The sequence below is a fragment of the Dysidea avara genome, chromosome 14, assembly GCF_963678975.1.
Source record: "Dysidea avara chromosome 14, odDysAvar1.4, whole genome shotgun sequence".
Taxonomy (NCBI): domain Eukaryota; kingdom Metazoa; phylum Porifera; class Demospongiae; order Dictyoceratida; family Dysideidae; genus Dysidea; species Dysidea avara.
Genome location: NC_089285.1, coordinates 2712214 through 2739498, shown reverse-complemented (window position 1 = coordinate 2739498; position 27285 = coordinate 2712214). Strand labels below are relative to the sequence as shown.

Here is a 27285-nt window from a genome sequence, read left to right as displayed (position 1 = left end):
AAATGATCTTAAAAAGGAAGCACAAATGGAAGTTATGTTTACGAGTTTCTAGTTGTTGCTACCCAAACTGATAAATCATACTTGATACACTGCTAGTATGATAAAAATTGCTTGTAACAAACCTTGCAGCTCTTTGATTAGTAATTACATTACAAAAATTAAGAATTAAGATAACAGTCCTATTATTCCTTGTTTGAAATGATTGAGGTCTGAAACAATTACAAAATCATCTGGTAAAGAGTTCCACAGCTTAATACTGCTTGGAAGAAAAGAGTTTGAGTAGGCATTAGTTCTTGCTGGCAACTGTAAGAATCTCTTTGAGTGTCCTTAGTGGCGGGCGTCTGGATTTGAGTGCAATGGAATGGTGGAATGGAAATAATTCACCTGTGGTCACCTCTTCTTTATGAAAACTGTTTTACTTTAATGGCTAAATTAGTGTTGCTGGTTTTAGTATATGTGACCGGATTTGCGAATAGGGGTCTTCCACACACATCCAATTCTGTGAACTTGGAAGACCATAACTTAGTGTTCAAGAAAGATACAAACTTGAAATTATCTCCATCCATTAACTGATGTTGGTGTGCACTTCTGACCAAATTTCGAGTCAGTAACATTTTCCAATCTTGAGTTATGAATTGTCAAAGTTCGTAAATTGGATGTGTGTGGAAGACCCCTTTTCGCAAATCCAGTCACATATACTGCTGGTTTAACTCAATTTTAAGAACAGTTTTAGTTCTATAGTATCATTTAGAACCAAAAATGCCTCATAATTTTGATTTAGTTTTAGTATACTAGAACTAAATAAATTACTGTACTAAAAGTACTTATAGTTCTAGAACTAAAAGTACTTTAAGTATCCCCATAGGATGGTCTTACTGATTAATTGTGTACCATATGCCTAGCAGTATGATACAACAATACCCCCATGCAAAAACAGCACAAAAGACATATCCGAAAAGCTAAAAGTAATTGGAACTAATATCTGGTGAGACCAAGAAATGTTTATGCCAGCAGATAATTATAATCTTGGTCCTTTATCATTCAGTCTTGCTGCATTCCCTGAAACTCTTCATTGGCTAGTAATTTGGCTGCCTTTTTTACTCATCTACAATGACTATAGAGCCAAATTACTAGCCAACTATATAGAGTTTCACGGAATTAATTTGAAATTCTCAGCAATACTGCACGAGTTAATGATAAAGGACTTGCAGTTAGTTGCCAGTATCAACATTCATTTCTTGGCCCTACCATATAATAGCTCCTTTAGTTTTGTGGAGTCTGTAGACACATCTTCTTTGTACAGCGAAGCTGTTTTGTATGGAGTGTTGTTGCATCATAAATCACTTATCATGCTGACATTTCAAGGCATGTGGCACTGAATTAATTAATAATACTACATGCATTCTAAAACAACAATTTAGACAATTAAGTAAAACGGTCTTTATAAAGAGGTGGTCTTGTTAGGAGGTGGTATTATAAAGAGGTGATCACTAGGTGAAATTATCTAATTGCTGATCTATTCCATTCCAGTCCACCATTCCATCCACCATTCCAGTCTATTCCACCATTCCATTCCACTGAATCCAGACACCCCTTAGTATATGAGTCCATCCACCTGTGTACTACTGATTCTCATGAAGCCAGGTCATTTACTAGGTTAGCAACCTCCATTCAAGCTTGCCACACCACCCAAAAAAGATGTCTGTTAAAATCAGCCTCGTATAATTTGAGTAAAGTGCTGAAGGTCAAAACCAATACACCATTTCATAAAAGCGGGTTGAGCAACCCACATTCAACCCATGCAGTTTCTGTTCACAAGCAATCATCAGATGATGGTATTCATTGAGTGATAATTGTCTTCTATGTAACCAATAAAGGAAAATGTGGAAGATTTTGAAGATTTATTACAGCTCCACTAGCTAAAGTGGTAGCTATTCTCCGAAGGAAATACCCCAGTATCTAATTTCCAAGCAGCTAGGCAAAGCATGCAACACAAAGAAAACATCTTATGTACATACAGTTTATATAGCTGCATATATAACTGTGTAATTTTTTGCTTTCTAATGCAGCCCACACACAGCCAGAGAAAAACATGTACAACTTACATTACAACTACAAGCAATAATTAACAGTTACTTTAAATTTACTCAATAGGTAAACTACATGATTATACTTGTTACAATTATAAAGAAAATGAAAATTGGTTGTCTTGAGTCATGGAAATAGAAGATAAAATGAACATGTAATAGCTTAGAGATAAAGTTAAAAAGTGATGGTGAGTAGCAAATGCTGTGCATGTTCTGGGATGAGATTTGGTGTTGTTTGGGTTGAACTAGTTATACCATTTGATGTCAAAATTATCTGTTGGTGCATGTGTTCAGATTAGAAACATTAATCATTCAGTTCAGTTCTTGTAACCTAGGGGTTGATTTATATGATGAGGTGTACATAGTAATTGAGTATATGTATTTGGTGGCTCTGCACTGAAACATGGTAGTTATGTTGTCTCTGATTAACTGAGGGCTCCATATTTGAGAGGAATGCATTAAGTGGTATAGTGAAAAATGTAAAAGTGATGAAATCCTTCTGTTCAGTTGATTCTGAATATGCATGCGTCTAGAATTTGATATGCTTTAGTATTGAGGTACTTGTCCAGTTGAGAAAATGATGCCAAGGTCCTTGTGACTATGGTTGACTTTGCTTGTTTTAATCGTACAGTACTGTACAGTAGCATTCCTCAAAACAAAATACTGCCATTATAATTGTCATATAAATTTCAATTTACATGGAAGAGTTATGGTGCATCTATAACATCAAATCTATAGCATTAAAAGCAAGAAAAACGAGATCAAATATTTAAACATTAAAATAATTGCACAACCGGATTTTGGTCCCTAATTTTGGTCTGCCTACATGCCAGCCTGCCTGCTTGACCACAGTTTCAAGGCTAGAGGCTAGACAAAGCAGCAAATGTCTACTATTCCATGCCACAATAGCAACCTGACATGTGGAGTGTACTCTTTCTGGTCAAGTGTGTGTTTACCTTCTGCACTCTTCATTACATAGTTGTCTTCTTCTACTTCTTCATGCAAGGAAACCATAATTATACTGGAGCATTAAAGACAGTTTCCTTAGAGGAACATAACATATATAGATACTACAAAATTATTTAAAATGCCTATGCTACTGTAAAAGGAGTAGATAGCTGTACGTAGCTACTTATATAATAGTGAAAGTAGAGCACAGTGACCACACCTTTAAATGATCAGATCACTAGGCATGACCACATCCTTGAACAATCACAAAATTAAACAATCAGATCATGGTGACCACACCCTTTAATAATCTTGCAGCAATCAGCTGCAGTTTTGCTGTGGGGAACAATACATGGCAACTACACATGTTAACCTATTGTGTAGTGTGGTGGTTGCTGAATAAAGTGTGTCTGACACATCATTGAAAATGTTGCAATATACACACCACTTGCCAAGTTGGCGTGTATATTGTGACATTTTGGTGTGCAGGACACACTTCATTTTTTACAGTGTTGTTTGTTGTAATCTATAGTGTGCTGGTGATTGTTGTATTGATTGACGGAATCATTAAGTGAACAATTGTTACAATCAAACTATTTGATTTAGCTCAGCCACTGCATTACAGATCTGCTCATTACATAATACCATAGGCAATTCTAAGGAAGGGCCGGGGGGTCATGCCCCCCTCGAGCTCCCCCCGCTGAAAAATAACTTTTTATATATCTTGGGGGAAAGTTGCAGTATAGATTGGCATTGTTAGGTATTTTTAGCATTTTTCTTGTTTATAGCATAAATTTTAGGCTGTTTTCAAGCCTTCAAATTGCAAAAATCCTGCAGATCCCCCTGAAATTCTACTTTTACAGCCATACAACAATAGTCATGCTTTTTCCTACTTGCCCCCCCCTGTAGGTCAGGTCTAGAGTTGCCACTGCATAATACCACATGTATATAGCTCAGTTAACACTCCTACTTTATTGGATAACAAACTATCATGGTCTCCACATATTACTAATATGGCTGCTAACATTAAACTTCCTGAAACACAACCTGAGTTGCTACATCAAAGCAGCAGCCTTTTTTACAATAGTATGCCCATCAATGGAATACACTGCAGTCATCTGGGACCCATACTACCCACATAACAATATTCAGCAGTTAGAGAAAGTACAGTATAGGGCAGCTAGATGGGTCCTAAATGATTTCAACCGATTCAGCTCAGTCACAGCTATGATACAACATCTTTCTTGGCCAAGCCTAATATCCAGATTACAAACACTTGTCACAATCATGCATCAAGATCATTCACTGTCAATTCCTTCTTATTTCATTTCAATGACAAGATCCACCAGACTATATCACCCTCATCATTTCATTCTACCATACTCATTCACCTATTCAAACTCATTCACTTATTCACACCAACAGAGTTTTTCTCAAGATCAATTAAGGATTGGAACAACTTACCATTTACCATAATTAGGTGCAACAATATTGACTCTTTTTCAGCAGAACTGCAAGCAGTGGTGTAGCTACCATTGAGGCAACCAAGGAAGCTGCCTCGGTAAAAAAAATGCTCAACTGAACAGGCTGGCTGAGCAGGCCTGAGTTTTGGCACCCCGAATTTTCTACTCAAACATTACTGGACAGCATTACTGTACCACACACAATAGTATCTATGGCTGTAGTACTAAGCAGGGCCAGAACCCTTGGTGACACAGTCCGGCATTGGATGGATCACTTCTCAGCTACTTGAGTTTGTAAAAAGATCGAGATACTCTAATAGAGCAGTCATCATAATACACTCTTAGACTAATAGAACATTCAGTACAGATTATAACCACAATTCTCATTGCACTGCTTGGTCTAAATCATTTACATTAATCAATTGATCATGCATGTCATGCATTAGCAGTTACAATAAAAAATAGTCTCCACATACCATTTCAAAGCATACAATTTCCTTAAGGGAGCATGCCCCTAGACTCACTAACTTGACATGATTAGCTCATGCAGTTGAACATCACATCAAAGAGATAATCTCTGACTTAAAACATCACAGCAGATCAATGCCGAAAAAGTAGTGTGCACGACTATGACTACCATTGCAGCCCACGATGGCCTGATCACTCAAAATATCTCTGGAGTAGTCTGATTCAGTTTTTGTGTTGAGTACAATTACACTAGTCTAAAAATTGAAGCATGCATGGTATGCATATACTGTAGCATTAACTAAGCTGGAACATTACTTATGACATGTAGAAAATGCTCAGAGTCTTCTGAAACAATTTTTTCCATCCAAACAGAGTGTCAACCTGCAAATGCTGTACCATCCAACCTTGAAAGTGTGTGAATCAGTTGAGTCAGAAGCTGACCCTCTCAATTATTTCAATGAATAGACTTTGCCTTGGTAAAAAAAATTTTTCTGGCTATGCCACTGGCAAGCATATTGTATAGAACTCAATAACTGTAATTTTTGTAACTACGTGGCTATATCCATTTTGTTGATTGCTTTCTTTTTTTCCTGAGCATATCAGCTGTGCTGTCTGCAGTCTGCTCAATAATAATGATAAAGATATTTTTTACAGTGATGCTTAATGGATACTAGTTGTCTTTTTGATTTCTGTACATGCAGTAACAATTAAAGCAGCAATAATTTCAAAGCACAGTACATGAACTGCTAGCTAGCTAAAGATCTTGCTAATTACCGAGTGCCCCATTGTTTGCTAGTTTTGTGTTACGACTTACGCAAAATTCCAAACAGTATATAGCTAGCTACATAGTATGAAGTAAGCGGTGAGCAATGTATGTCCTAGCTCGGTGGACATACATTGCTCACCGAGCTAGGACATACAAAAAAAAAAAAAAAAAAAAAAAAAAGCTCGGTGGGGACTATTCTACGGAACGGAACGGAACGGAACGGAATGATGGACTAAACTACGGAACGGAAAGCTTTCTCAAATTGAAGCTTGCAACTTACCATTGCTGAAACTGCCCTTACGAGTTATCAGTGGCACCTCCAGTGGGTGATTAAACATAAGATAAAAAGAATTAAAGGATCGATTGTGGGTTCTTGTTGGTCGTCATTAGTAACGAAGTATTAATTGTGGGATGAGCTGTATCAGTGATGTTCATCCTTGGTTCATCTACGGATATACCAAGAAGGGCACTTTATGTGAGCTGGTTTGCTCATTTTGACTTTAGAAAACAGTCTGGGCCGGCTTTTCAAGTCATATGTCAGTGTACAAATAAAGCAAGCAGGAAGACACTGGTAACAGGAAAGAGCCAGCTGAATTAAAACTTGAAGAATTTTGTGCAGTGTGAGAGGAGCAAATATTTTGGCAGATCGCAAAAGGGCTATATTCTGCGAACATCACTGAATTGTATGCATGGAGTTATTAACAGCCGGTGCAGTGGACTAATGCTGTATTCAATAGTGAACTGATTTTTTTCTGTTGCACAAATTCAAGGATGTGTCTGACTGCTAGCCTTAAATCAGGCCAAATGCCAAAACTCCAAGATCAACCAAATCTCAATTATAAGCCTAGCTATGCAAACCATGCCCATAGCCACCAGGCAAATGTGATTTGGACCAAGATGTGTGTGTAATTTCAATGTATCTAGTCAGACCAGAAATGGAACACTCACATTAATTACATACCACCTAAGAATCCTAGGATTTCTTAAGTGTAACATTTCACATGCTTCACTTCAAACAAAACAGGTTAAATTTGTTCATCTATTTTCAAGTGATTACAGTCCAGCTGCATGGTCCATGAAATTACAGTGGGATCTTACAGTGTGGGCTGCTCTGAGTTGGATCTACTCTAGAGTTGAGATTTCAAGGTAGACTGCCAATGTATCGACACTGTTGTAGCATATTTAAGTGGAGGACAAATGAATACAGTAATGCTAGATTATTTAAGTATACAAATTTTTCATAATGAAATTGATATCCCATTTTGATTTGTACCTCCACTTTGCAACAAATTCAAGAAGTTACCACCTTTTTAATCTCCAACCGCTGTCATTAAATAACCAAGATCTCACCAGTCCTTGTTTTTTCCATCTACAATTTAGCTTTGGAACAATAATTATATAAAGGCTCTAATTCATATTTAGTATTTAAATCTGTAATTCACCTTGTTGTGGTTTTACTAATTTTATTCTTCATTTCCTTTGAAGTTGTACAGTATAGGTAAACAATGATAAATTTTCTCTCCCATCTTATTCTAGGACTGAGAAAAATTTAATTATTGTGTATACAGGCTCAAAAATAAAGCAAGTGGATTAATATTATACAGTCAGTTTGCTTTTTGTGAATCAGAGACCTTACAATTACTTTAATTATGATGTAATGTAATTATGATGTAATTTTGGACTATAAAAACAGACTTTTTGATTGTAATTGTGCTGCTGTTTGCTGCTGTGAATAAAGATGGTTCTCTGCCTTTGTGTTAAAAACTGCACTTTAGAGACTATCCTACCAGGGGAACTTTTTACATTTTGGATATTTAATGTAACAAAAATTCAATGAATCCATGCATGCATTTCATCGCTGGTTGTCTGAACATTCTGCAAGTGATACCTCACTCAATCAACCATATATATTCTGTTTATTAGACTGAATGAAGTCACGATCACCTAGACTTTTCCTGTCACCAGTAACTTTCTAGTTAATTTCTCTGTGGATATTACGCTCTGAAACTGAAGAAATTGAGTGGTCTTCTAAACTATTTATCTTGTCAAGATCACCAGAAGTAACTGACATCCAATCAGCTACTATATTGTAGTAACAAAACTTGCCTTGGTCATGCAATAAATGAATTGAAGAGACCTGCTTGATATATCAGGTAATAGAACAATGCACTGCATGAAACAGCTATTAATATTTTATTATTATCCTATTCCATTTCCTGGAAGTTCCACTGATGAATGCAACTTCAGCAATGATAGCGGCTAGACAAGCTGTAAGTTTTGATACAGAAAGCATTCCATTCTGTAAACTAGACACCTGGATTCAACTCACTACTCAGGCTGAGATATCTGGCATTAGTCCACTACTCTGTTAATGAATCATTTATGTTCACACAATATAGCCTCCTTGAGGTATCTGAATGTTTGCTCTTCACACGGAGGAAAATTCCTTTAGATTCTGTTTAGCCTGACAGAGTTGATTCAGCTTGTCACCATACTTGTTTCCTTTGTAGTGTATAGCTACATACTGCCGGATTTATGTGTAGTATTAGAAAGGCTGAGCCCCAGATTGTACATTCTATAGTCAAAGTAAGCAAAAACAACTCACATATTAGCAAAAAAAAGTCATGCATTCAGTTCCCTACTTGATACATCCGAAGATAAACAGCAAGAACCCACAATCGATCTTTATCTTTCTTGGGGTACGTTTGTTTACCAGCTGGAAGTGCCACCGATAACTTGTACAGCAATGGTAAGCTGCAAGCTTCAATTTGAGAAAGCATTCCGTTCCGTAGTTTAGTCCATCATTCCGTTCCGTTCCGTTCCGTAGAATAGACCCCACCACCTAGCTCCTCTGTGTGTAACAAGTGATCAACAGTGGCATCATATAGTGCAGTCAACGTATATCACAGTGTAGATATCTGACTGAGATTCAATAATAAAAGCAAATTCATTGAATCTTTTATTAGTTAGCTAGTCCTATGGAAAATGCAATGAAAATTCAGTGAGTCCACCTTGACATTTCATCATGGCACTGTTGTCAAGAGAGTAATATAGCTAAAATATTTGTAGCGGTATTTGAAATCCTAAATATCGATAATTTTGTTTTTCTTTTAATTCAGTAGCTGCAAGCTGGAATCTTGGCAGAAAATTCCGTGGGATTCGCCGCGGCGGCCTCGCTGAGGATGCGCGAGATCATCCTACGTTCGCTAGAACGGAAGTCAGTACTACTAATAGTTTCGCAGTCGTTGTAGCTACAATAGTTTCTTTACTGAGTCTTCATTACAACAACTACATATCATGGCAAATTGGTACCAGTGTGTTATCATCTTACTTGTGATTTGCTGCTGTTTTTGTAACGCCACGACAGGGTCCGTGAATGACTGCGATCAATACAAGACTCACAAATGGCCTAAAATCTCTAATCAGCTAATCAGTACTACCCTAACTGAGTGTAATGATGTATGCAGTCAACATTGTTCTTGGAGATACGGCCAAAATCAAATTTCTAACTCTTCTGAGGTGACACTTACTTCTGTGAGTAATGATTATGGGGAATACAGCTGTTACAAAGCCAGCGAACTTGTTAGGAAAGTACTGGTGATACCAGGAAGTAAGTTTTGTTAGCTATTTGTTCAGGCCGAGTTCAGGCATATAGTAATATTTGATAGTCTACATGATAAATAATAATATAAAATTATATGTTGGTTTACAGAATTGTGGTACAGCTACACATATGAAAACTTTGGCTTACACTAAGGGACATACAATTCTGAGGGTCTACCAAACACCAGTTCTGGTAGCCCATGTAGTTAACTAACTAGCTATCTAATTACACATATCTAAAATAACTTACAAATAACTATAATTGCTTGGTGCAGGAGTCTTGGAGCATCGAGAGCAAGGACACAGTTAATGAAATCTACAGAGAGTATTGTCAAAATTGGCTAGAAAATGATTCCATAGAAATTTCTTCAGCTTTACTTTGATTACCTCTAAAGATTGACACAAGTCAATTATTGGTAGGGAATTCCACAGTCTGGGTAGGCAATTTATAATGGGGTTGGTGTGGGCTGTCTTGGGGTAGATCTTGGAACCAGCAGATCTTGTAGTACCAGTAGTAAAATTGACATAGTTTAGTATGTCGATTTTGTTTGATGGATTTGATAAAGAATAAGATGTCAGCAATTTCATAAGTGCACATTAATGGCAATATACCACATGCATTGGATTAACCTAGATCTGTAGTCTAATTATTATTAGATAAAACAAATTTGGTGGCTCTTCGCTGTATTTTTCAAGTGATTCAACATCCTTTAATAGATAAGGTCTCCACAGTGTTGAACAGTACAATAATTTTGATCTAACTAGAGTAATGTACAACAATTTACGGGCCTGGGCACATTTGGAGTCCTTGAATACCCTACGCAGTAAACCAAACGATTTGTAGGCCTTAGACAATAACTACTATCTAGCTAGCAGCTATGTGTACATTCATGAACTATAGCAACTATATGCATGTACATTTGTGATTATCTTTTTTCCCAAGATTTAGAAAATGTTATTTTTCAGCAGGGAGTCCCTGCCCCTTCCCCCCCTTAGAATCACCTATGTGTGTGGGTGTGCAAGCAAGTAGCTAATTCTGTGGAGTAAGTACATGAGGAGCTAAGAAAGTATGTTATAGGAATGGCTGTTAGCATAACAGCAAAACTTTGGTGTTGATACACTATATATCCTGACCTAGTATGTATGTATTCTTGACTGCATGATAGGGAAAACCAAGGGGAATATATAATAGTCCCAAGGCTTCCATAGGAAGTATCATTGTATTGTATATATAATGTGTTTGTTGTTTGTCAGGTACTGGTAGTAATGGCCTTAGCCTTTTTGGGGCAATTTCTTCTCTATTCAAATGTAGTGACTTGCCTTCACATTACAAACTTTCAACAGAAACACTTGGATAATTATTTTGTAAAATATTTCTGTGCTGGTTAAATGTCATAAAAGATTATTTCAATAAACAAAAACAAAACACGTATTATATACAGGAATTCAGTCATTTCTTTTCTTTCTAGATAATCGTTAGGTCAATAATATATATACCAGTAAATAATCATTTGCTTACATTGCTACCATAAACTTTTTGTGTGGAATATCGTTCACTACTAATTTTATAGTGACCGACACTACACGTTCACTACTACTTAGTGAGGGTCACAACAAAAGAGTAGTGAACATCACTACACAAAAATAGCGAGTATTGTGGCAGAAATTAGTAGTGAAATTCGCTTCTAGTTTTTTACAATGATTAGCTGGAATACTACCAATTTGATGTTTATACAAATAATATTTGAGACCCGTTCTGCAAAACCTTGTCTTATAGATATTCCAGAAGTCTGACATTTATAGTTATTTGGTCAGATTGGGCATACTTGCATCTTAACACAATAGTCTGTTTCAAGCTGGTAAGTAACATGAAGTTATATGACTTATTAAAGTCAAATGATTGGAAAGACTATAAAATTGGTTTTCAATGAGCCAGTCACATTTCACATTTGAAATAAGCCAGGTTATTGTATTTTAGGATCATTAAGTTGTTATACATACCTCACTGTACATATGTACTCTTGTATACTTTCAGATGACAATTTTACCTGTTCTAAATGCTTGAGCTCTTCAGCTTGTGTTAATGGAGAGAAAGTGACCATTTCATTTACTGTTCACATTGATGAATGTTTTATCAGGATACAAGAGTGTGAAGTACTACAAGATGGACTTCATTCTGTGTGTACGATTGGCAGTGGAACATGCTCCCTTATTTTCACCCCCAATAACATTTCTGAAGACTATGTAGTCAATTGTCCAATACTAAACACTTCGTATGCCATTAGATCAGAGAAAATAAATTTGAATGGTGGTCTACAGCCTTGCACAAGTAAGTTTATACATCAGATAGTAACCATAGCAAGTCTGCTGGGCTACTGTACATTATATTACATTTTGTGACTGAAAGGGTTTCTGTATCTCAACTCTAGTATGTATACGTTGAGCTGGATCCTCAAAAACATTTGATAATTCTTGGGTGCGATTACACATGATCTTGAAATTTGGCTCATTTGTAGCACTGCTTGACCCGCTAAAACGTTTTCAAAGTCTTTTTGTTTAAATGTCTGACACAATATTACAGCTAATCAAAATTTTCAACATACATTTCCTGTGTGGAAGCCATAAAAATACAGTGTCTGTTACAGTCCTTTCCCGAACTTTTAATGGAGTCGAACTGTACATGGTTGACACCTTTGCTGTCACCACTAATCATCTGGTTGGCTGAAATGTTAACTCTCTTAAGAAAAAGCTGTTTTTCAGGATCCATCTCAACTTGTACATATTATAGGTGCTGTGTTACCATACGTACCAATGGATCATAAGGCTATAGAAAATCACTGAGTTATAGCTTCTTGTTTTGTAAAATAGTATCTGAAGTACTGCTGCTTTGGTGAATGTGAACAACATTGTGAACAAAACTTCAATTGCAGTTAGCAAATTTTTTTGTGTGTCTGTCTGTATTACGAATACCATAGTTATACTTTTATTGCTTGTTCAAGCATAACATTAAATGGGTTGAACTTTTAGTGGCCTCTTGTGCTCTTACAATTAGATCATGTAACTGTATACTAAGATAATCCTACCTGCTGTGATGAAATACTGCTTGCTGTTTTTGGAGTAACTGTTTTATTGTGGTTGTTACAGCTGGAAACATTACCACTAGTGATACAATAGTGATATTTATGACTACTTTACCATCAGGTATTGATACTTGTAATTTAGTGATATGATCACATGTGAGTATATGACACACAAAAAACCAATCATTGTAACCCAATTATAGTAGTATTGTATATAAGGGATCATGGAGAAAATATTGACCAGAAACCAGCTTCACAATACTTCACAGTACCTTGGCATGTATATTCAAGCCCAAAAGTGCCTTCAGTGTAACCCTAACTGTTTCGAATAAGTTGCTACAATATATCAAATCATAGTTACTGGCTATATCTGTTAATTAGAAAGCTTACAGAGGCACTATCCATACTTTACTAGGTGGTTTTCACAACATTGTCTTGCACTTGTCAGGTGCCCTATGATGTCATGTGTTCCTTAACTTCACCACATCCAACTATTTGATCGTACTGTGACGACTCAAGTATTTCAAACATCTCATTTTTGAGTAACTAAAAATACAGTATATGTATTTCCCTTTTGTAATTTGTGGTTAATGAAGTAATAATATTTTTTTTATGAATAACTATTTTTAGTTCTGCCTAGTCACTTCCACAAAGGAAACCATCATCATTTAAGTACTGCTGGTATGTCAACTGTGCTTTCACTCCAGTGTAATCCCATCTGAAAGTACTACACACTACACTATGTGATCAGATTGTGTAAAATAACTCAGTGCACATACATTGTTCATCTGTCTGTATGCTGAAGTGTTTCCCACTAGACACCTGTGATTAAGTTAAATCCTCTCAATGAACCTTTGCATTAAATTTGATGATTGTAGAAAAGAAAATTTCTTATCTAACGTAATTGACTTGATCCTCCATTAGCAGTTTGCAATAGCTGGCATTTGTAACTTCTGCATTCTTAAAAGTGACTTCTTTCATTGAAATTGCCAGTATAGTTTTTTTAACTCAGCTGCTATAAATATCCCACAAAGGACCTGTGAGAAGGCTAAAGTTGAATACAGGGATACTGCCAGGTCACAGTATGCAGCTATCACAGGAATTTGTCTGCTGTACATATAAGCCTATAGTCAAAGTCCACAACTTCAAGGGCTAAGGTGCATTTGAGTTTTGGTTATATAAAGATAATTTTCCAGCATTTAGAAAATTAATTTTGTGACAGTGCTTTATAGTCATTCTGATGGCATGGCTAGTTTGCATGGATGGAAGGTTAACAGCTAGTAGAGGTTACTCTCTCCAAAGTTTTACCATAGCATTGAGCAATACGAAATTCTCTGCCATGTTCACAACCGCTTACTGTTTTGCCAGATGCTAGCATACCATACAAACAATTCTTATATTTTTGCATACGAACATTTGTTCACCCATTTCTGCTGTCCCATCCTTATCAGTGTATGCCAGCACTGTATGCTTGAAAATTTTTGCGGTATGAAATTTTCACAGTTGTAAACCAAAACTATTTTGTTTTCGGTTCTATGCCAATACTGGAATGTTTATTTTCATAGATCACGTTCATCACAAGTTTATTGTGGTTTCCATGCATACAGAGTTGTCTCGTATTTACAATGACTATGAAATGGGTATAACTCATAACCAGTGTTGGGACAGTTACTTCTTAAATGTAACTCGTTACATGTTACAGATTATTAAAACTGAACTATTTAGTTACAGTTACATATTACTCATATAATAAAGTAGCTATAATAATATTACATATTATATTACTTTGTATCCACCGCCTTAAGCTGTCACATGTGAAACTACCACTTTATCCCGTGACATGATTGCGTTGTTAGACAATGTGCAAATCTTGGTTATAAGCAAGAAGGTGGTGAATAAGCTTCATTCAGTAGGCTTCGTTATTTCGTAGTGGCTAGGTGTTACTCAGTGGATTACTAACGAGATTAGTAACTTCGTTACTTAAAGTAATAATATTACATAATATTAGACTCGTTACTTAAGTAATGAAATTAAATTACTTAGGTAACGTGTTAAATTTGCAAGTAAAGTAACTTGAGTTATATTAGCTGTTTTTACAGCATATTTTATTATATTACTTCATTACCATAAAAGTAATAATTATTACATAACGCGTTACCACCAACACTACTCATAACTGAAAGCCAGTGTTTTGCCATGCAGTGTGTCACAGTCAGTTAACAAAGAACACCAACTATGTACAGTTTTAAAGCTTACTGCAAAGGGGTGTCTCGCATTTCTATATTCTCACTCGCAATTCACTGTCTCTCCATCCATAGCCAATGAGTGATGGTTAAAATACTGGTCATTTCATTGCATATTGTGAAATTTTTACAGATTTAATTTCATGATTGCTGTGTTAACCGAGAAATCTGTGAAAACTATGTACCATGAAAATTTCCATGCATATGATATGATGTGTACCAACTTCATCAACATTTTGATAGTGTGTGAAAGATCCATTTCAAAGATTGCCTTCAATCAACCTTATTGTAATTGTAATAATTTGGTAGCTAGTTCTGGCTCATTACACTACTGGTGATGTTCTAAATGTTTCCATAAACTCTTTAGCAAGTCTTAAGCTTTGTGATAAGAGAGTTAAAGGGGTTTCCCATCCCTTTGGAATGTGCAGTTGAAATAACAACAGCTAACATACACAACTGCAAAGCCTTAATAAACAAAAATGTCCATTTAGGTCTACATTGAGTACTTTGAGTCACTCTCTAGAGTTCCCATGGATTCATATACATGAAACTGACAAGGAGAAAGTATCCTGATCATCTGTCAGAGTCCTGTAAGTGTTCTAGCATTATTTGGATAGCTACAGGTCCGAGGCTATCTAGGTCTAGTCATGGATTTTTCTCCTTTCTTCACCATTTCAAACATACTTTATCTAAAAACTTTACACAGGCTGTAGGACCAGGTGTCCTACAGACCTTTAGTACTTGTGCTGTAAAGCCTTAATAAATTAATAAAAAAAATAAAAACAACAATAGATGATGTCATGTTAATTATGTGAATTCTTTACCTTTTACATTTCAGTAACAAACACTACCAACATTTTACCTTCTACATCTAACATAGTGGTGAATCCTTCTAATACTTCATCTTTGGATGATGAAAGTGGTATGTATATTATGTAAATCACCACAATCTTATTTATTGACTACAACCTACACATGATTTACATCACTACTACTAGCTGTTGTTTGAAAGCCTTAAAGGAATACACTTGAGTAGTAACAATTCAGGCATTGCACTGAAATGCTTTTATAAGACAATAATAATATTTTGCCTGGGTTTAGGGTACAATTTTAGGAAAATGAAATTTACCATGTGTGATTGTTATTTAGCTGTATACAGTACCTCAAGCTGTGTTTGTTATATGTGTTATAGCATCATCATTCAGAACTGTGGGAATAGTTGTAGGGATGCTGTTACTACTACTACTACTACTACTGATTGCATTCACTGTAGTTATTGTGTTGTTCTGCTACTTCAAAAGTCAACGTCAACCATCAGGTGGGGATCATTTATGTCTATCTCGTTTGGTGTAAGTATATGCTACCACTCAATAGTGTTCGGGGGTAAAGCATTACCTGTGTAATGAGTTATATAATACTATTACTTTTGTGGTAACTAAGTAATATAATGAAATATGATGTTGCAAATGCTAGTAAAATAACTCCAAGTTACTTTACTTACAAAATTAAACATGTTACCTAAAAAATGAAGTTGCTGTATTAACTCGAATGTTAATTTTATTACTACAAGTAACCAAGTTACTAATCTTGTTACTAATCCACTGAGTAATGCCTAGCCACAATGAAGTAACGAAGCTAAAGCTTACCGCCCAGTTACTTTCTCTTGATTTACACACTATTCAATAACACAGTCATGCCACGTGATAGTTGCACACGTGACAGCTTACAGCTGTGGACACAAAGTATGTATTATTGCTTAATGATTACAAAGTCCACCTATATCTAGTGATTAACAGGTTAGTGTACAAAGATACATTACATAATATGTGAAAAAGATAGTGTTTTACATTGTATTAGTATACGCACGTCAACACGTAATTTCGCTGTACAAGGCTACCTCACCAACACTTAAATACCACGTGAATTGCTGTTTATCAAGGATACAATGAGCCTTTTTTAAATTTCTGTAAACCATAGTATGTGAAAGTTATGGTGCTGTGTTCAAAAGATGGTGTTGTTATAATTGTAACCACGAAGCCACACAAAAGCAATGTACAATAATTTTTTGACAAATGTTTTGATATGTCCTTTTACTTTTTTACATGATGGTGCTACTGTATTACCAAGAATTAATAATAGAGAGGCTCCATTGTTAAGGTTACGGGATAGTGAGCAACTGTGGAAGTGGAACAAAAGTTTTATTACGTAATCAGTTAAGGCGGGCTTGGTGTTGTTGTGTTGTGCTATCAGCTGGTAACAGGCTTAAATTGTTGGGAGAATAATAGCGTGCTGACTGGACAAGTACAAGGTACAAGAAAACACACATAACAGTACAAGATAACATAGAAACAGCACCCTTAGTAACTGGCGGTGCATGTGTATAGTTTTGATCACTAATGGCTATATTTTCCTGACTCAACCAAAAATCAGGGCCGTCAAACAAGTTGTTAACATTTTGTATAAACAAATAACTAGTTCAAGTTGGCTTCTTGTCTAATTTTGTGACCACAATGTCTTGTTTTACACCATATTGTTGTCATATTTCAGCAACTCTACACATTATTCACTAATCCACTTGTCAATCCCTCACAGTGATGTTCTTTAAACCATAGAATAGTTAGTAAATTCTCATGGTTCTTCATTGGTCTGATTTTTGGTGTAGTTGTCACTAATTGGCATGGGGACAACTCATGTTTCCATAACCACATTTGAGTTCCATGTCAAAGAAGTTAAGAATGCATAAATATTTGATAACATTGTATTAAGAAAATCAAAACCCTAAATCATGAAAATTATTTATAGTAAACTTTTCATAATTATATAACTAATGTGAGAACTTTTATACCACACATATGTAAATGTGTGCTAACAAATACAATGCAAAGTTTGAATTTTGAGATATAATAAAAGTAATGAAACAAGGGAGGTCACCTATATCAATGTATATTTAATTTTACTTAGCTTGTCAATAGTATAGCCATGACTGAATTAGGGATTAAATGTCAACTAGCATAGCTATTGGTGTAAATTACCTCTCTTTTTATTTATGTAATTCCTAAAATTTCACTTTTAATTGTTTTGTTGTTTTGTAACACTGTTGTGATTGGTGAACCCACACATACCACATCAAAGGAAATAATGGTGCTGAGCATATCATTGGACTTGAAGAAAATGATAACGATAATGTTGGTAAGATTCATATTTATTACATGTAATTATAATTGGTTGGTTACAATTGTCATTTGTAATGTATAGTGTCCATTATTCTATTATGTCACTTCATAATGCTAATTAGTCATTTTGTCTATGTTGTGTTTAATTCAGTGGACACAAGTTGCAGTACCATCAATTGCTGATTCCTGCTCTGGTGCTATACAAGATTTTAGTTATTTTAGTTGGTTTTACTACAAGGCACAATCGTAACCCCCCTAACACATAACCCCCCTAACACATAACCCCCCTAACACATAACCCCCCTACCACATAACCCCCCTAACACATAACCCCCCTAACACATATCCAAGATTTAAATAGCACGGATACAATTGTCACAGCTTTTCGTGGTGTAAATTTTTACCTTGTTCATACAACTATATTGTGATAAAATGATGTGAAGCTGATTAAACAATGAAACTAAGTATACTGTAGCTCCATTACATTCATTACTTAATCTTTCAGTTGGCATCCACTTTGTACAGGTAGTTTAAATTATTCACTACTGAGCTAATTAAAGTCTATACATTTTTTTCTACTGATCAATTATTACAGAATAAAAAATACGAGGGTGTGGTTTAGTACAATCGTGAAATGATATTGCAGAGATCACTACCATATTTACTTGATTTGTGCTGCACCCTCGAATAGTTGAAGGTGTTTCTGAAAATAATTTTAATTGTACCACACCCTTGAATAGTACCACACTATACTTTTGTAAATACTCATTACTAGTGCTCACTTACCTATAGTATTTATCTCCATCTCGATTAAGTAAGGCATTGTCGTAGTAAACTTAAACAGCTGTCACACAATTGAAATTCTGGAGTAAACTGGCACATAACATGTGATGTGATGTGGTTGTGCTACATTCACTTGGGTGAAAGAAAGGTCTTGTATAGAACAGGTAAATAGTAACATGTTGTGATTGTTTATAAAACTATAATGTTATAGAATAGCTTGTAGTGGCAAGCCAGTTTAAAATAATAGTAGTGTACCCACAAGTAATACTGCAGTGTGGCACTATTTGAAGAGTTTTATCCTTATTTTTGGGCAAATAAATGATAATACCCCTGCAGCACAAATTGAGTAAATACGGCAGTTCAATTCCAGCTGACGCAATACTGCTGTTATTTCTTTCATTATTCTAATAAAATCCTTGTGCGCTCCATTAGAGCATTACAAACACTCAAATAAACCTCAGTAATACAATACTGTTACAGTTTCTCTAGTATTCCATCAAATCAAAGCCGATTTATAGTCTAGGCTGGAAATCGTATTCTAGTACAGGATTTGCTTTGTCAAAAATTGAGCAACTGCAACTCATCACACTTTGCAAAGAAAATTGAGATACTCTAATAGAACAGTCACTGTGAGAATACAATCAAATAATAGACAAATAATACAATTACATATACCCAACTTGGAAGGAATTAGCTTTGTTATCTATTGTAAATAAATACAGACACTATAATACAACTCTATATAGCTATGAATAAGCAAACACAAAGTTACATCAGTATAAATTGGCTTTGGTATCGGATTCAGGTGATTTGTAGTGCCACCTCCAAGTTTCACTAGGACTCGGCAACAAATTCATCTGAATTGTCGTTATTAAATTTTTTGCCATTTATATTTATTTATTTATATTTGTTAATTGTAAAACTCAAAATATGTGAGTATAGTACAATGATCTAGAGATCTGAATTCATTGAAGGTAATAGTACTGTCAATTTGTAACTTATTCCACAAGTGAATTGATTGGGGGAAGAAACTGAATTTATAAGGATCAACTTGAAATGATAGCTGGACAAATTTGATACTATTTCGGGTATTTCCACATGTAGTACTGATTGCAGATGTAATATAATTTGGCATTTCTAGTTCAGAAAGTCCATGTAAGATTTTTACAAGCATTAGTAATCGTAATTCTTCATGTTGGCATTGTCCTGATTTCATATTTAAGGAATGTTTAATAGCTGATACACTACTTGTTGTTCTATAATCTGAGACAATAAAGTGTGCTGCTTGGTTTTGAATAGCTTCAAGTTTGTTAATATGACATTGTGAGTGTGGTGTCCAAACTGTGGCAACATAATTAAAGATTGGTTTGATAAATATGTTGTAAGCATCCAGTTTCACTTGTTTATGGCAGGATTTCTGATTTCCACAAATAAAGGCGAGTGTGTGATTTGCCTTTTGACAAGTGGCATCAATGTGGTATTTAAAATAAAGCTTAGAATTGAGTACAACTCCCAAATATTTAGCTTCAGTGACTGCAGCAAGTTTGTGTCCATGCTAAAAGTATTCAGATATCAATGGGTGTTGTTTTAGAGTAATGGTTAACGCTCTACATTTACTAATGTTAAATTTCATTTGCCATTTTTCTTCCCACATTTCAAGTTGTATCAAGTCTTGCTGTATCAAAGTAATGTCATCGGGTGAATCTATCTGTCTGTAAAGGACACAATCATCTGCAAAGAGGTGACATGAAGATGACAAGTGTTGTGTTATATCATTGATGTATATTAAAAAGAGTAAGGCCCTATCACACTACCTTGTGGAACACCGCTGACAATTCTTACAGGCTCAGAGGAGTAACCTCCACAAACAACATGTCGAGAGTGGTCAGACAGGAAATAAGTGATCCAACTTAGTACTCTTCCTCGTATTCCATAATGTTCTAGTTCAATAGAAGGAGATGATGGAGCACCTTGTTGAAAGCTTTGCTAAAGTCTAGCAAAACAATGTCAGTTTGGCTTCTATTGTTCAAGTTCAGTGCAAAATCGTGAGTAGCATTAATCAATTGCAGTTCTGCCGAGCGATTCTCACGAAACCCAAATTGAACATCTGACAGTATATGATGGTTTAATAAGAGTTTCATAATATTTGTATGAATGATATGTTCCAGTATCTTGCTACAAACACAAGTAAGGGATATAGGACAACAATTTGCTAGGTGTTTGATCTTTCACCTTTTTTAAACAATGGGGTTACCAGTGCTTTCTTCCAGTCTTGTGGCACAGTCCCTTGGTGCAAGGAAATAGTTAAAAGTAAAGTTAAGCACTGGTAACCCTATTGTTTTAAAGATATTTCGTTTGATAGTAATTTTTATAGTCTTGTAGGAAGCTTATCTGGACCATGGGACTTAGATGGATCCATATCACTGAGTAAATGGGAAACCCCAGCTGATTTCACAATCAGGCATGGTTGAATAAAGGCTGGGTCCTAAGCTGGGGTACAGATGTAAGCTGGGGTGCGGATGTTCACTGCTAGTAAAACAGTGGGAAAATATTCATTTAATATATTCTGGTTCTTGTGGTATTGTACACCATCTTTCTGTAATGTTGACACTCCACGATAATCAGTTCTAAAAGCTTTATATAGCTAAACATTTTCTTCTTTTTCCCTCTTTCGTGGGATTCATTGATGATAGGTGACATGTACCTATTGTAGGAATTGCGACATCCTCTCTGCATTCTGCTCTTCAATTCCTTAAAATGGGCCCAGTCAGAGTATTGGTTTGGTGATCTAACTCTATTGTAACTCCTTTGTTTTTGCCTCCTTAATTTTCTGTTAATTTATGGTTTGTGGTTGTTGCAACACTTGGGTTTAGCTGGAAATTGGTTGCGAAAACTAAACCACATCTGTTAAATGGGTGAATAAATACTGTAGTCCTGCTGGAAGTTAGATGTAAAATCAATCATTTGATGCTCATTGCTTGCAAATAGGGACCAGTCTATTTTGCTTTTTTTTATACCTATTTTTCTTTCCAGCAATTCTTTTATTTTTCACCTATTATGCTCCATATTTTGCTCAAGAATTATAAATTTTGCTCAGCACTGATCTTTGTTAATTGAATATTTCCAAGTGCAAAGCTACAGTTTCGCCTTAAAGTGACTGTTCTATTAGAGTATCTCGATCAGAAATTACTCCTAACATGTAAAGCAAGAAGCTAGCTAATATTGCTTAACACGTGTGACTGTTTTATTAGGGTATCTTGATTGTCACTTGTTGTTTCTGTAACAATTAGCTATGCATTGTCGATATTTTAGCGTGTCTGACTGTTCTATTAGAGTATCTCGATCTTTTGTGCAATTTTTATGTCCACTTCACAAAACTTGCATCTATTATGCCAGCATTTTGCTCATTGCTTTTACCCAACCATTATGCCAAAAATTTTGCTGGCGAAATCGACGGGTCCCTACTTGCAAACTTGCACAAATAGATGTTATGTATTGGTTGTTTTTGGTATGTTACTTCTAAATTCATATTGACTAATATTATATCATGGTCACCGATGCCAGGTAAGGGTTTGCAAGTTTAAACTAATGATGGTCGGTTGGTAAAAAATAGGTCAAGTATATTGGTTTGTCTTGTTGGAAAATCTACTACTCGTGTAAAAAGCACACTCAGCACACATATCTAATGTCATTTCATGATAATATCAGCAACTTACAATTGATTCACTACTCCAATTGGTATCAGTAAGTTAAAATCACCAGTACAGCAAAGTATTGCATTAGGATAATTTTTTTAACTTTATCTACTATGAAATCTCATAAATTTCTTAGGTATGTAATATTTGTTTGTGGTGGCCTGTAAACACAAATCAAGATCAACTGTTTGTTTTTATCTAACTGTAATGATATGGTGCAGGCATCAAGAAGGGATGGGCCATCAAGTTTATCAAACTTCATTAAGTTTTACGGCAATCAGCACTCCACTATAACCATCGGTGCGATCATGTTGACAAACTTTGTAGGAGGAGGGTATAATTTCACTATCAAGGATATCCAAGTTTCATGCAAACAAAATATATCACGATCTTGGTCATAATAATCCCGAAGTGATTCTTTCTTACTATTAACACTTTGTGTATTGAGGGATAAGATCTTAAGACTACAATACAAGTACACGAAAAAATTTGGAATTTTCAACTAGAGTAGGGACCATAGCACATCGATAAAAAGTGCTGAAACAAGTTGGAGTAGTCCATGATATTAAATCACAGTAAAACAATAAGAAGTGTTATATCCCTACTGTGCATTTCCGTTATGGTATATATATTGAGCACAGTGGGAATATAACACTTCTTAATGTTTTACTGTGATTTAATATCATGGACTACTCCAACTTAAATTGTTTCAGTACTTTTTATCGATGTGCTATGGTCCCTACTCTTAGACTAGTTGAAAATTCCAAATTTTTTCATGTACTTGTTTGTTAACTTTTTTTGTAAATAATTTTGTTATGACTGGTGAACCCACGCATACGGCATCTGAAATGGCACCGCACCCCAGCTACATCAATTATCGTCTGAAAAGTGAACTTGAGTATCCATTACGCTTCGTTGTCAGCTATGTTCAACCCATTACATAGCATTTCGAATCAAGAACTTTCCCGGAAGCACCTCTACAATCTACGCATACCAAAAGAAATGGTGCCGCACCTCAATTTTATTACTTATCCTCTGAAAAGTGAAGTATCCATTACGCTTCGCTGTCGGCTATGTTCAACCCATTACACAACAATACGAATCAAGAACTGTTTGAAAAGCACCTCTACAATCAAAATAGCCACAATAAAAAATACGGATGATTTTCATTTCAAAGGGAAGCCATCATGTGCTCGTGCCAAATCAACACCTTTTCTTGTCAGCAACGATGAATGGGACACAAAGGAGGACGCTGGTAAGTCCATGAAGAATGCATTGTACATACTGCGGTATGCCAAAAGGCACCTGTCAGGCCAAAGCGACGTCGAATAGTGAAAAAATCAAGCCCATAGCCTTAGCCGTTATCGAGTTACGTTTGTCTGAAGGCATCAGGCAGTCAGTCAGTTACTTACTCAGTCAGTAGAAAATTCCGTCGAATAAAAAAAAATTTAAATTTCGTAGTAACCTGTTGAAAGCGTTTCGGGTCGATCTGAAAGCTTGTTTGGGCTTAATTTTACCTCACCAATACTGCCTCATCGTCGTAAGGGAAAATTGAGGCTGGTTTTTGGGTGATATTATTTCGTGGGCCACGCCTACTCCTTTGTGGTCCCTACTATACAGTTACTATCGTACCGTATGATTTTGGTACACAGTCATAAATTGTATATTATCAGTACCTGCTGCTGAATGGATGGATGAGTTTTGATTGATTGTGACAATCTTGCCATGTCTAATTACAATGTTCTGCTCTCTTTGGGACCTTCGCCTTTTCAATTCAGCCATCAGTTCTTTAGTTAGTTCTCTTTCCTTGAGAGTCATGTCAGGTGAGATGTAGACATTCTTGTGATGCTCACTTTTACGTAGAAAACTAGCATTTACCTACTATCACAGCCATTTCTTGGCCACCAACTTGGATTTCACTCACCATTGGGGCTGGCTGTGTTGGATTAGATTCTGTAAGTAAGAATGAATGGGCCGAACACTTTTTATTGAAGATTTGAATTTTGTACTACCATTTTTGCTGTCTGGCCAGTTCTAGAACTTTGTTAATTTTTGCGTACAATTAGAACAATGTAGTTGTATTGTGAGCCTTCACCCTCAGTTAACAAATGATTAAATTGTTGTCAATCTACTTGGTGATATCTTCTAGGTCATGTCTTTCACATTCGCATTTTCTAGTTTTTGTGCTAATGTTAATGTTGCTCTATTATTTAATCACAATAGAATCCTCTTGAGAAATTAAAGGTGTTGCAGCAATAATACTATAACAAATGCTTTGTTATTGCTTCATGGCAGTTGAAATGTCTACTGCTATATCAGTAACCACATATTGCTGACACTCTAATATATAGCAATAATGGTATCACTATTAAATGTTGTGATGGAAATTTGGGTAATAATAGTTGTTAATTATGCACTACTATATATACATATGACTATCTGTCACTGTCATTAGTGTCAGTAGCTCTAACTCTACAGGAATCACATTGCTAAACTATAGCTTGTACATACACCTTACATACACAATGTTTTACCATACAATATAAAATTTTGGTGATTTAACTCTAGAATTTGGCAAACAGTATTTTGGCAGTGCTTGTGTCATACTGCATTCTCCTTTAAGAATTTTTTGTAAATTGAAGTCAATTCCCTGAATCAAATTTTCTCCCACCAAACTTTTGTATTGTACGGTATTAAATGATATTATATTTTCAGTGTGTAGTGCTGCTTGCAATGATAGTGAAGCTGGTGACAGTAATGAGATCCCACCATCCTCATGTAAGTAATGATTCACTTATACAAAAACTGAGAAATTTCACACATTGTATAGTACAAAGTCATGCTTGTTTTGTTTTTTTTAATAAATTGATCTCCTACATTATGTCACAGTACAGTAGTACTGTTATTAGGAATCATGAAGGTTTGGGCTTTTCTAGCACAAAATATCACCCTAAAACCGGCTTCATTCTTCTTTCATGACAGCTTGGCAGATGCAATTGAGGCCAAAAATGTCTTCAGTAAATTCTTCCAACAAGTCTTATGTAATATTTTAAAATTTGTTCAATTGAATTTTCTACTAACTGGTTGCCTGACAGCATAACTCCACAATGAATAATGCTACAGGCTTGGCTTCTTCACTATTGTGCATCGCTTCATCCTGAGATGTGCTTTCTACCAACTGCAGCAGCTACAGTGTATGCATCATGGACTTACCGTTGTCCTCCTTTGTGTCCTCACTAACAATGCAAGGTGTCGATTCACGAAAACATGATACAACTTCCATGAGGCTGTGTTGACTAGCTATTGTGTTAAATGCCCATATTTTCTGTAGCGAGTGGATTGATTGCAGTGACACTTCTTGTACTGTTCTTCATTTGTAACTCTGTGTAATAGGCAGAGTATAGCCTAAAAATGAAGTGTACTGGCCACTTCAATTTTTCAGTAATTGATTGTTGAGGCCCACATTCAGATGTGAAATTAATTTTATCCTGAAATCATTCTTTCTAAGTGCAGTTTCAGTTAGTTATGATTATGTTACAATAAAGTTAAAAAAAAGAAATAAATAAATAAAACAAGTAAAAGTAAGAATTTTAGGGATCAAAGGAAAAAAGTAGTGAGACAAGATAGGTTGCCTATACCTACAGATATACTAATGGACATTTAATCTCTAATTCAGTAATGGTTATAACTAACTGTACATTCACAAACTTATGCTATAACAATTAATGGATGCAATATTGCTAAGTTTGTAGATTCCACTGTCGTAGTTGTGGTATACAAATATCTTTTGATGTCACTATTATGTTTAATGTATAGTGTGCCCAGGGGTGGTGGAGCAGGCCAAAGAGTGTGAAGGCCAACTTTGACAATAAATTTTCATAGTGGAATTTGAAGCATACAGGATGCTCTTCATGGAGTCTGAGGCTTTGCCCTCAAGATGAAAAAATTATATTTTAGAAGTTCTGGGGGTGTATTTAGATAACTTTACAATGTTTTTGCAAACAAATTAAGTAGCTAATTACTGCTATTAAATATATGTAAAAAGTAACCCTTTCAATTGACTGCTCTATTAGATTATCTCGTTTTTGGAAGTGTTGTCCAATGAAAGTGGGGACTATACATGGTCCTTTGTTTCTACTGCCTATGGGTCATACCATACTCTGTACATGCCATTGTAATCATCTTGTATGTAATAATGTAGATGGACAACGTTCTAACAGATCAGAAGTGATGAGTAAAATAAGACAAGCACACCCTGAGATAATTCAACACATAAATTTCATCACTCTAAAACAATACTTAAATAGATATAAGATTTTTACATCTCATGAGATGCATCACTTTAACAACAATGACTCAAATGAAGTCAGTGTAAACAATTTAATTGAGTGGTTACAACGAAAAGATGAAGAAGGTGTACTGAACTTTGTTAGAGCACTAAATGATGCAAAAGAACACAGTGGACATGCTACGATACTAAGGAAACTGAAAGTAAAAGTGATTCAAGACATCGTTTATAATGAAGATATGCAAGATCACACATAATCTCAAGTATTTGATAATAATAATATGCATTTTTACAAAAATCAAGTACTGTTACTTCTTTTTGTTTACTGTACACACAATATTTAATGTGGTGAACTATGAAGTATGTGATATTGTAATGTAAACAAAGCTCAACAAGGCAGGTTGTAATATATACAACCATAGGTGATTCTAGGTTAGGAGGGTATATTGGTGCTATAAAAGATCTATTTTATTAATCCGAACTCTGATAGAATTTATGCTTCAAAAATCAACACCTAAACTTGAAACTTTTTCACATACGTAGCTATATATATTCAACAGGGCTTGAAATATAATACTGCTTATAGCTATGCCATGCATGCATGTGTAGGGAAAACCATGAATGCATACATAAAATTTCTATATATGGTTTAAGCCAAACATAACACTTAGAAATTAGCTCTGCTTAA

The 27285-nt window shown here is 35.4% G+C and overlaps 1 protein-coding gene across 2 annotated transcripts; it reads left to right on the top strand.

Moving 5' to 3' along the window:
* The first annotated feature begins 8870 nt into the window (after positions 1-8870).
* Positions 8871-26992, top strand: LOC136244286 (uncharacterized). Of its 2 annotated transcripts, XM_066035833.1 has the most exons (9): positions 8871-9342; positions 11371-11664; positions 12480-12536; positions 13046-13096; positions 15497-15580; positions 15851-15976; positions 17791-17847; positions 25025-25087; positions 26511-26992. In XM_066035833.1, the coding sequence occupies exons 1-9, from the start codon at positions 9030-9032 to the stop codon at positions 26852-26854; spliced, it is 1389 nt and encodes a 462-aa protein (XP_065891905.1). In that variant the 5' UTR covers positions 8871-9029; the 3' UTR covers positions 26855-26992. The 2 variants fall into 2 exon arrangements, with proteins under 2 accessions (XP_065891905.1, XP_065891906.1); XM_066035834.1 differs by lacking the exon at positions 13046-13096 and having other exon boundaries at positions 8872-9342.
* The last annotated feature ends 293 nt before the right edge of the window (positions 26993-27285 follow it).

What these genes read in the sequence shown, in the direction of transcription:
- LOC136244286 (XM_066035833.1), top strand. Translation starts at nt 9,030, where the DNA reads ATGGCAAATTGGTACCAGTGTGTTATCATCTTACTTGTGATTTGCTGC. An exon ending in AAGTCAACGTCAACCATCAG is followed by an intron (nt 15,977 to 17,790) that starts GTGGGGATCATT and finishes ACCACATCAAAG; the next exon opens with GAAATAATGGTGCTGAGCAT. An exon ending in AAATGATAACGATAATGTTG is followed by an intron (nt 17,848 to 25,024) that starts GTAAGATTCATA and finishes TTATATTTTCAG; the next exon opens with TGTGTAGTGCTGCTTGCAAT.